The 11128-nt window shown below is 34.1% G+C and overlaps 1 protein-coding gene across 1 annotated transcript; it reads right to left on the minus strand.

Annotated features, from left to right (window-relative positions):
- Positions 1-2962: 2962 nt before the first annotated feature.
- On the minus strand, positions 2963-6381 carry LOC21390495 (probable xyloglucan glycosyltransferase 12). The gene is made up of 5 exons (XM_010111118.2): positions 5176-6381; positions 4772-5080; positions 4356-4646; positions 4122-4235; positions 2963-3981 (listed from the first exon to the last, which is right to left on the minus strand). The coding sequence occupies exons 1-5, from the start codon at positions 5917-5919 to the stop codon at positions 3355-3357; spliced, it is 2085 nt and encodes a 694-aa protein (XP_010109420.1). The 5' UTR covers positions 5920-6381; the 3' UTR covers positions 2963-3354.
- Between the last annotated feature and the right edge of the window lie 4747 nt (positions 6382-11128).

Raw genomic sequence — 11128 nt, forward strand, 5'->3', positions numbered from 1 at the left:
TAGTTTGCTTTGATTTGTGCACAAGTGTGCAATAAATTGTTACATGGGTTTGTGTGCCTTTTTCTTTTTTCTTTTTCTTTTAACTGCTTTGGATTTCTTAAATGTTAGAGCTTTACTCTGAAGCTGCTTCTAGCCCGCCCTTTTGGCGTTTTCGACGGTTGTTTTTTTTTACATTTTTGAGTTAAAGTGATGTTTTAAATTGAGTTTAAATTATAATTTGAGTTGAATTTGTAATTTGAGTTTATGTTTAAATGTGTACATTTGAGTTGTGATTTGAATTGAGAATTTTTTTCAGTTTGTGTTTAGGTGGGTTAAAATTTAAATTTGTATTTAGATAATATTTTAATAAAAATTAATGGTGATGAAATATTTTAATAGAGTATATAAGTGGAGTTTTATTTGTCTTTTCGTTGTGAATATATAAAAAAATTTTATCTCAATTAAAATTAAAACAATTATGACGTTTTTAAAAATAGAAAAAATATTGTTTATTAAGTTTATGAATTTAAGTTGAAGGGAATTTTTGAACTCGAGTTTAGTTTTAAACTCAAATTTAAATTTGGCCCGTTCAGTTCGTTAATTCGAGTTGAGATGTGATTTTATGTTAGCTTTTTATTGTAGTAAAAAAATTATATGTGATTATTTTTTAGAGTTTTTTACTGTAGTAAAATTTGAATTTTAAACTCAAATCGGCGAAATGAACAGGGCTTAATTTTTAAAAAAAATATGAATTTGAATTCAAGTTTAAATTTTTTCTAAGTTTTGTTAAAAAAAAAAAACAACTCCTTTTATCTTTTGGCAAAATCTTGTTGCAACACTTTGAACATTCCTAGTTGTCACACGTAATTCAGTTTTTTCATTTTGAGTGCTGGATTCCTTTTTTTTTTCTTGTTTTTTTTTTTTTTGTTTTGGTTATTATTATCATGCTATTTCGTCCATTAACGAAATGTAAGAGAAGTCGTTTCAGAAACGAAGTACTAAAAAAATAACATATATTAATATTTTTAATATGGAATACATATTATGTATGCGACATTATGAAATTACTGCTGACGAGTTTCATGAACGTGTATATTAGCCCTGCCCAATTTTTTGTTAATGTGCTCAGACTTTTTTTTTGTTGATAATTATGTGCTCACGAATGTTAGTTTCTTTTCTTCCTTGCGGTTACTAATTACAGCTATAGTTTTGTTTCTTTTTCATTTTTATGAATAACTACTCGGTCATTCTTCTTTATAAAAAGTTGGTATAAAAAGTTATTTTATTAATAAAACTTTCCTATTAAGTTATTTTTACAAAATCTTGCCTTGGGTTACGGACGGTCTTTCGGGTCAAATTCTACGAGGCCCATAAAAGGCCCTGCACATCCATGGCCTACAAAGTCCAGATAACCATGAGAAATTACGGCCCAGATTATATTTGCTAAGACTAAATGTCACGCCTAACGAAAAAGGACACTTTTCTTCATTCTACATATAACTATACTGGTGAGTTTAGTTGACGCTGATTTTGATTTTAAATTCAAAATTTATAAGAGAAGTTCTTGTTTTATTCAATTTTTTTTTTTAAAAGTACAGTAACATAATCAGACAAGCACTTGTTTTCAATGCGATTATAGTTGTGTGTAACTTTCTCTTTCTTTTTTCTTTTGAGAACACAAATAAAATTTGCTGTCAACAGTGATTTCTTCAATTACATAGAACTCTTTTTTTTTTTTTTTTTTTTCCATAATAACATTATATCCTATCAATTAAAATATCATATAAAATCATCGGACCACATTATGTTACATTTTAACATTGTTTGAAAAAATGGACTTTTTTAATGGGTCAACCTATTATTAGGGTCAACTCTGATAGTTAAATTTAATTAAAATCACGTTAATGAAAAAACATACGTAAATTTCTACAGAGAAACTCTTTTTTTTTTATAAGTGTAAATTTTATGAGAAAAAAGTTGTTAAATTCAATTTTACCTGGAATTTGTTTGACTAGAACCACCGAGGAATATATGTTTTGTCTCCACGAACAAATATCAGCAAAGGAATCAACTGTCATCATAATGTGGTCCAAACTCCATAAGTCATAACCAAGTCTTATTGGGGACCACCACCTTCCAATTATTAGCACCCAAAACATTTTTTTTTTTATTCTTTTGATTTTCAAAGCAAAGAGAAAAAAAAAAAAAAAGAAGAAAACAGGGAGATTTCTTCGTGGATCTCCAACGACAGTCATGTGCCGTCTGTGATATTCAACAACAAAGAACCCACATCACATTCACGGAGTCATAGTTATGAAACCGCTGTGACTATCGCCATTCAAAGAAACTGTTTGGTTTTAGAACAGAGAACAGAAATAGCTGCTATCTCGTGCTTTCCAATGACTTTGATGACGTAGAATGAGATTTTTGTGAATAATCTGTGGCCCACTTCTTTTTAATTGCCTGTTGGCGGATAATGTTTTTTTCCTTTTTTTTTTTCTTTTTCAACCAAGTAACAAAGCGATGGCACCGGCTAAAAAATAGAATAAAATTAACTGGTCTTACGACCGACACCTGGTTGAAATTAGTTTGTCAAAAATGTTGATTTCTACAGTAAAAAGTGTAATTATCCGGAAGTCCTTTAGACAAAAACAAAAACGCACAGTTCTCGCTTTCCCTCGTCTATTCTTTTTTAATGCCCCAAATTAAAAGGCGAAACCGAGTCCCGGCCACCTGTAAAACATGACCATTAAAGTATAACGACAACTGTCATATCTCATTTTGAAAACACCGACAAAATATACAACTTGCTTCATTTCATTTTCCACATAAATGTAAAGAGAAAATTTTAAATCATGCCACGGGGAACAAACGCCCACTTTCCAGGCATTTGAAGAAAATTTTAACACTTTTTAAGTAAAAAAACCATCAAGAGAGATACATAGTGTTGCTATCTACACTAGAAAAAGGAACCGTAGCTAAAATTTTCCTGCTCTGTTTGAACGACAATTTTTCTTACAAAAGAATTTATCCAAAAACAAAAGAATCAAAATAAAGGAAAAAAAAAAACAAGGGGAAAAAGAAAGAGAAAAAGTAGAAGCCTAATAAGAAACAGTGAAGAGGAATCACCATTTCCCCCTTAATAAATGACGTCCTTATCTGCTTATTGCCCCTTTCCCAATCTTGGGTTTTAACTTAACGGATTGGCGTGCCTGAGGGTTGAGTCTAAGCAAGAAGGAAAGCGTCACCCCATTTGGCCGTTTCGTGTCAATAAAACATTTGAGTCTTTAGCACTTGGACAAAACCCCATTGGTTTCATATCCATTTCAACCATCTATTTTCTGCTTTAAGAGAATCCTATTCATGTTATATTATTCACTGAACCTGCTCGCCAATCAAGTCAAGCCCAACAAGCAAGAAAGATATCCCTTGAAACAGCAAGAAGTAGAAATGGATACCCTGAGCTGAAAGGAGACTTCTTGCTGACGCTGTTAGTAGAAGGAAAGCTAGTGCCAATTCCTTTGTGTATATTCTATTGTGCTTCTTCTTCTTAGAGGCTTTCTTCTCTTGTTGTGTAATCTCCTCTTTCATTTCCTGAAGATTGGGAACTGAGACCCCTCTTTGGTGTTTTCCCTCTTTCTCAACCAGGGAGACAAGATCACCCTCGGATGAGCGGCCGGATTTCTTGGTCACAACCCACTCATAAGCACTTCCGAGCTGGAATAGCCCCGAGATCATGGCGTTGAACTTGGTCACTGACATGGTGTTCTCAAAGAGAAGGTATGGGACTATGAAGGGAAATGATTTTGGAGCTGGGAGGATATTGAGAAACGACATTGTCGCCGGGATGTAGCACACAACCCATGCTGGGAGCTCAGCCTCTGGGATGAACATTGTCATTGGGAGAATAATGCAGAATAGTGTGAAGGAGTAAAACGGCAATATCAGTTTTCTCAGAAGGAAGAAGAGGAATATCAAATTGAATTTCTTCCAAAAGCTTATCTGTAACAAAACAATAATGGAATTTGGCATTTATTAGAACAAACTAATAATCTAAAGATGAATATGTTATGTAAGTAAACTAAACTCCTCAAAATTCAACTTCTAGACAAGTGTCACAGAAGAGTATATTTGGTATATACCTTGGATTTGATAATAGCAGGCAAACAAAGGCGGAACAATTGCATGGGTCCGGAGTGCCATCTGTGCTGTTGTTTCCTATATGCCTCATAAGATTCCGGTAATTCACACTGGCACTGCATTAATGGATACAAGAAGTGAGTTTTTTATGCCCATAAAACAAGGAAAACAGAACACAAAAGGAACATAGCTTTTACGCCTCTAAAAGTTAAAATACAAGGCAGACGAATGAATACCTCAACATCATTGAGGAAAATGAATTTCCATCCATGAAGGTGAGCTCGCACAGCAATGTCCATGTCCTCGACGGTGGTCCTCTCCAACCACCCACCACAGTCCTCCAAGGCCTTAATTCTCCACACACCAGCAGTGCCATTGAACCCAAAGAAGTTGAGAAAAACGCCATTCACTTGCTGCTCAACCTCAAAGTGAAATGCCAAGTTAATGTTCTGCAACCTTGTTAGTAGATTCTCATCCTTATTCACAAAAGACCATCTCGCTTGAACCAAAGCCAATTCATTATTATCCTGTAAAAAAAAAAAATTAGCAAGTGCCCTTTATGTTTAAGCCTCACTAAAACTAACATACACAAATTTAAAATTTTATGATCACGAATGTGTACAAAGTTAATAAAAACAATTTAACAAAGTACCTTGAAGTGAGGGATGGTTCTCATAAGGAAATCAGGCGTGGGCTGAAAATCGGCATCAAAGATGGCGACAAACTCATAGTCTCTGACATAATTGCAATTCATGGCGGACTTGAGATTACCAGCCTTATAACCATCTCTAATCACTCTATGCCTGTACACAATGCGGGCACTCTCACGCTGCCATTTGTGGACCTCCTCTTTGATCAACATCTGCGTCGTCGGATCATCGGAATCGTCCAGAATCTGAATCAGCAGCTTCGATTTTGGCCACTCCAAATTGCACACAGCCGCAATCGATTGCTGGTAAACCTAAATTTTGTCCCCCCCAAAAACCCCAAAATTAAACCGACATTGCTTAAACGGGAACAGAATACAAAAGCTAGAAACTTCGTTAGAATTGTTACCTCTTTTTCATTGCACATGGGGATCTGAACGAGAACCATGGGGAAGTAGCCATTCTCGCCGGATTCGAGATCCGAAGACGAGGTTTGTTTGGGAATGGGTTTGATCTTCTTGAGGCGGATCCAGAAACAGCCCAGGCAGAGGATAAGCCTGTCCAGGCTCTGGATAAGGAAGAGGACGATACAGGCATTGGCCAGGAACTGAAGAGGAGGGGCGAGGTACTCCACGCGGAGCCACATCCAAGTCGCGTAGACCCAATCGAAGGCGCCTCTGACAGCAAACGGCGTAGTCCAGAGGTACCGGAGCTGGAGAGATGACGCGCCGAAATGCCATCCCTGGAAGTAGGCGGCGACCTCGAAGCAGAGAAGAACGACGGAGAGCCAGAGGAAGGCCTTGAGGCAGGCGTAGAAGCGGCTTCTTTTGACGGCAGAGTTTTCGGTGTCGGTACGGCCGGAGGCGATGCGGCGGCGGACGGCGGAGGCAAGGCCGAAGGTGGCGGAGGCAATGGAGGTGAGGCAGCCGGCGGCCCGGTGGGCCTTGAGGAGGAGGACCCAAGTGAGCTGCTTGGCGTTCTTTCCTCGGGCCTTGTCGCGGGCCCGGCCCGGAGAGTTGTCGGCGATTAGGAAGTCCTCGTCTGTTGGGCCCTCCAGCTCGACCATAGACCAGTTCGGATTCTCCATCTTGACGACAACCGGCGTGCCCCGGTGGCTCTCCTTCGCCCACCAATCGAACGACGGCGGCGCCATTTTTGTGAGATCTCCAAAAACCAAAAAAAAAAAAAAAAAAACTTTCTAAATCAAACCGCTTAAATGTGGGTGTTAGGATAAGCCAGAAGAAATGGAAAAAAGTTTTTATTTTTATTCTTTCGTTTCTCTTTCTACAACTGTGATCTCATTGTGGATAGAGAGAGAGAGAGGGAAGAGATCGAGAAATGGAGACGCGTGGAGGGGGAAACGGAGCGAGGCGTCTCTAAATCATGGCGACATTGGGAGAGAACTTATATGAGGACTGTTTTAGAGAGAGAAAGAGGGGTCAGAGAGAGAAAGAAAAACAGAGGGTACGACTTTGTGGTGGGAGGAGATGATTAAAGTCCAAATGAGCTCTCTCGTTCGATTACAGCTTGCATAAAAGGGGTTCCCTGGAGAACGTAATAAGAAGAAGCCCGAACGAGATGATAGAGAGAGAGAGATTGATAACAGCTCAACACGTCTTTGATTTTGATTCTAACATTTTTATTTCTTTCTTTTTTTATTGTTTGAATTTAATAAACAAACAAAAAAGAAAGAAGAGGGAAAAGAATTAACTTTCTAACAATAACATACACGGACACCACGTTCTTGGCGTCATATCACTAGTTTTTTTCTTTTTCTTTTTCTTTTTCTCAAAAATTGATCTTTTTTTTTTTTTTTTTTTTTTTTTTTTTTTTTTTACCAATACCAACAACAACAGAATTTTTTGGTTTTTTTAGTTTTACCAACAGAATCCATGTCTCAATGAGATTTGAAGAAATCCATGATAATATGGAAAGAAATTCAAAAATATCGAGTACCCACATTAATTTAAGGTTTTAAGAATAATAAATAAATTTAGATATTGTTGATTTTATCGATTTAAATTTAAAATTTGAGTTTTATTACAGTAAAAAAATTTAAAAAATAATCACATTTAATTTTTTTATTACAGTAAAAAATTCTCACATAAAATTACATACAACTCAAATAAAAAACTTAAATTAACAAACTAAACGAGCTCCTAATAATAACTCCATAAAAATCACCAAAAAAAAAATATCATTAGATTTGCGACAATGACGTCAGTTTCTCTCTGTTTTTAATTTAATTTTTCCCCTTGTCTTTTTCTCATTTATTTTCTTTTTCACCTACTCCTTTTAATTATAATAAAATCTAATAACAACTAGAGCAACCTAAGCGGGAAGCCCTTTCCCTGGAAATTTCCTTGTATATATACAAAAAACACAAATTGGTAAAGAAATCGCAGCGGTACAGTTATTTTTAAAGAGGAAAAGAGCTTAACAGAAAACTAGAGAAAATTATAGAGAGAGATAGAGAGACTGAGAAATGTGTAAATGGTCAGCTAAAATAAGCTTATTGGAGCTGAGACTGTTGTATTTATATTAAATTAGTGTACATTAGAAGCTAATGAATAAGCTTTAACCGACTTATAACAACTTGTAATAACAAACTCATGAATTGATAACAGCATCAATACTCTCGTATCTCTTTAGCAATTAGCACGTCAAATTTAAGGATTTTTTGACTTTTTTTCTTTTTACTCTTTGACCGCTTATAAAATGGCGTGATAAAATAAGACAACATGAAATAATCACGTACTAATAGCATACGTTTCGTTGAGAGTGTCCAAAGAAGAGGAAGGGGTAACGATCATATTCTAACGATTACGGACGCGTATGTGTTTTTTTTTGCCTCGTTCATCTCACCGATTCGAGTTTTCAGTTTTAAATTTTTACAGTAAAAAAATCTCAAAAAATGTCACATTTAACTTTTTCTACTACGGTAAAAAGCTCTCAGAAAATGTCACATCTCAACTTCAATTGAAAACTCGAATCTGTAAAGTGAACGAGCCCGTTATTCGTATGATTTCCTTTTTTTTTTTTGCTATTTAATATTATTAATTTATTTTTTAGAAAAATTGCTTTCATCCATACGCCATAGCCGTCCCCGTCTAAGGAAAAAGGGGTAATAGAGGGACACGAATGACCAAGTCTTCCCGCAGTAAATAAATAAATAAAAAATAAAAAAAAACAGTTCCACTTTACTAATAAGTATTTGAAGCTTTTTACACATGACTTTGGAAGTACGACCTAGATTTTTTATTTATTTTTATGTTTGGATATTACACAGCCATGAATTTTACTTGGGTGATTATGATGGATCTACGGATATTGATTGAAGGTTGAAGAAGCTAAATAAATTCTTGTTTTTGTTGGATAGATAAACATTAATGGATACGTACTTTAAGTAGAGCAACATATTGGTTAAAGTCAGAGTATACATAACAAATAGATCCAGCTGAGTTAATTTCAACCAAAAATATTTAATTTCTGGGTTCTGATTTTATTTCTTGCTGTTTGATTTTACTTGTTGCGATAATGACAAAATTCTGATGGATAATTGCTCTAATTTAAGAAATACTCAATATAGTAGGATTAACACAAGTCCATGACAAAAAAGTTGGTAAGGTATTAAAGGGCATTATATTTCTGGTAGTATTATATTTCAGATAATGACAAAGTTTATTCAACTGTTTCGGCATTTTAGTCATTTCCACTGTAATACTACGGGTTGTTCTTTTGAATTTAGTTAGGGTGACTTGAGTGATGATTTTGAGTTGAGTTTAAGTTATAACTTGACTTAAAGTTATACTTTGAGTTTGTGTTTGGATGAGCACATTTGAGTTATGATTTGAATTGAGAATCTTTTTGAGTTTATATTTAGGTGAGTCAAAACTTAAATTTGTATTTAGATAGTATTTTAATAAAAACTCAATGGTGATAAAAAATTTTAATAGAATATATGTGTGGGGTTTTATTCGTCTTTTCGTTGTGAATGCATATAAAAAAAATTATCTCAATCAGAATTAAAACAAAAAAGTTATGACATTTTTAAAAATAGAAAAGATAATGTTTATTAACTTGAGTTCGAGTTTATGAACTCGAGTTGAAGAGAAAACTTGAACTCAAATTTAATCCAAAACTCGAATTCAAACTCAAATTCAAACTCAAATTTAAATTTTTTCTAAATTTTATTTTAAAAGAACAACCGTGCGTCTTTATATTTTATATGTAAAAGAGAAAGGTCACACTTTGTGCTCTCTGCCTCTCTCCATGGTCTATATTCATGTGCTTCGTAGTCCATAAATCAAGGAATATGTTTGGTTATTACTGAGATAAAGAAAAGAAAAATATACTTTTCCGCACTTATAATTATTCCTTTAGTCATAGCAAAAAAAAATTTATTCCTTTAGGTGGAAAAAAAAATCACTAATTGAATTAGAAACTAACAATAACTTAAAAAACTCATTAGAATGTAAGCTAAGCACGATTGTTCAATTAAATAAGATTGCAACTTCAAGGAAATCTTTAAAAAGTAAAAAAAAAAAATGACGTCTTTAAGTTTATTTATTTCGTTTATTGAGCTGCATAGAATTGAATGAGCTCTTTCTTGAGTTTGCCTAAAAAGTTTTTGTTTTTCACCCATATAATTGAGATTTTAAAGTTATTTGTGTCAAATAATGGAATAACACATTAATTTGAATGGACTAGCGCTCGTCCTGGCCATCCACCGACATTTTTTTTAAGGGATGTCCACCGACAATTTTCAAGTATAATGGAACGAAACTTTAATCTGCATGCATGCCACTTAAGATAGTTATTTTTGACATCCATAAGTTAACATTCGTGTGTTATTTTTCAAATTAGAGTTGATTAAAAGAAGAATTTTGTAATAAGGTCTAAAAATATTAATAGTCGTTATATAAGATTAGAATATAAAATCTTACTATGCATATTTTCTGCTATAATACAATCCTTGCTACAAAAGTTGAAAAAAAAAACAAAATATTGTCGTGATTATAACTATATATTGTATAGCAAAAGATCTATAGTAACAATGTTGACAAAAAAATGTTCATGTGGATCCAGCAAGAGCAACAAATCTGGAGTACCGTCGTCACGTGGTCAGAAGAAACCCCGTTTCAAAATTCAAACACCCCAAAACGGAGGGCGTAGAAGATAAGGTAAATTATCTTGACACGTGTGGACTTGAAGGTAAATTCTTTTTTTTTTTTTTTTTTTGGCCTTGGGGGTGGGTTTTGTTAGGATGTTGGGTAAGGTAATAAATCCGGTTATCACAAACCGCACGTGACGATGATGATTGATAGCATTTGTGCCACGACGACACTGGCCCGTGCCACGTGGAGTTAGTCACACACTCGTTTAACAGGCGGGCCACGGAAGCCGGCCATGCTTTGTCAGGCTTTGAGCAATGTCGCGCAATCTCCGGTCTCCGCCACGTCATCCCACCTATTTGGGTCCTCTCTCGCATTTTCTGTTTTCCTTTTCTACTTCTTTTGGTTGGTATATGAGTATCGGAAAAAAAAAAACAAAAACAAAAACAAAACAAAACAAAAAGAGTATGACAAAGCCACGTAACCGAACCATGACACGTGTGTATAAGCATTTATTTAATACGTATATATTTAGTGTTATTTAGCATAATTACTCCTAAAGCTACTGATGGTTTTTAAAAGAGAAAGGAGAAAAATAAGTTAAGATTTGAGGTGAATTAAAATTAATAGGTCAATAGTTTACATAAGTTAATAAATAGGTTAAATTACTGTTTTTGTCTATAACTTATCTGGTTATGAACCATAACTTGACATGTTATTATCCATAATTATCCATAATTTGTCTGGCTATGAATCATAACTTGACAAATTTATCCATAACTTATCTGATTATGAACCATAACTTGACAAGTTATGGCCTATTAATTTCTATAACTAAAAATTGGCCTATATACTTTATTAAGCTTTTCATATTGACATATTCTCTACTATTTCTCTTTTTAAAAATATCATTAATAATTTGACACTATTTTATTTATGCCAAAACCATTAAAATTTTATATAGTGACATAAATAATAAAGTTAGAAAAAATAATGATTAAACTTAAATTTTTTCCTAAACTTATCTCTTGCATTTTCTATTTTCCTTTTCTGGTTCCTTTCGAAAGAAAAAAAAAAAAAATAGTCAAAATAAACAATGGAATGTCATTGTAAATAATGTGCCATTGCCAATAAGATGCCAAAACTATCACAGCCGAGATCGGCCACAGTTTTACTATTGAACAGTTTTTTTGTCATTTCATTTTAATTGGCCGAGAAAACGATTACTTGTGCAGATCAGCTTTTACT

This window comes from Morus notabilis, unplaced genomic scaffold (genome assembly GCF_000414095.1).
Source record: "Morus notabilis unplaced genomic scaffold, ASM41409v2 Scaffold991, whole genome shotgun sequence".
Taxonomy (NCBI): Eukaryota; Viridiplantae; Streptophyta; class Magnoliopsida; order Rosales; family Moraceae; genus Morus; species Morus notabilis.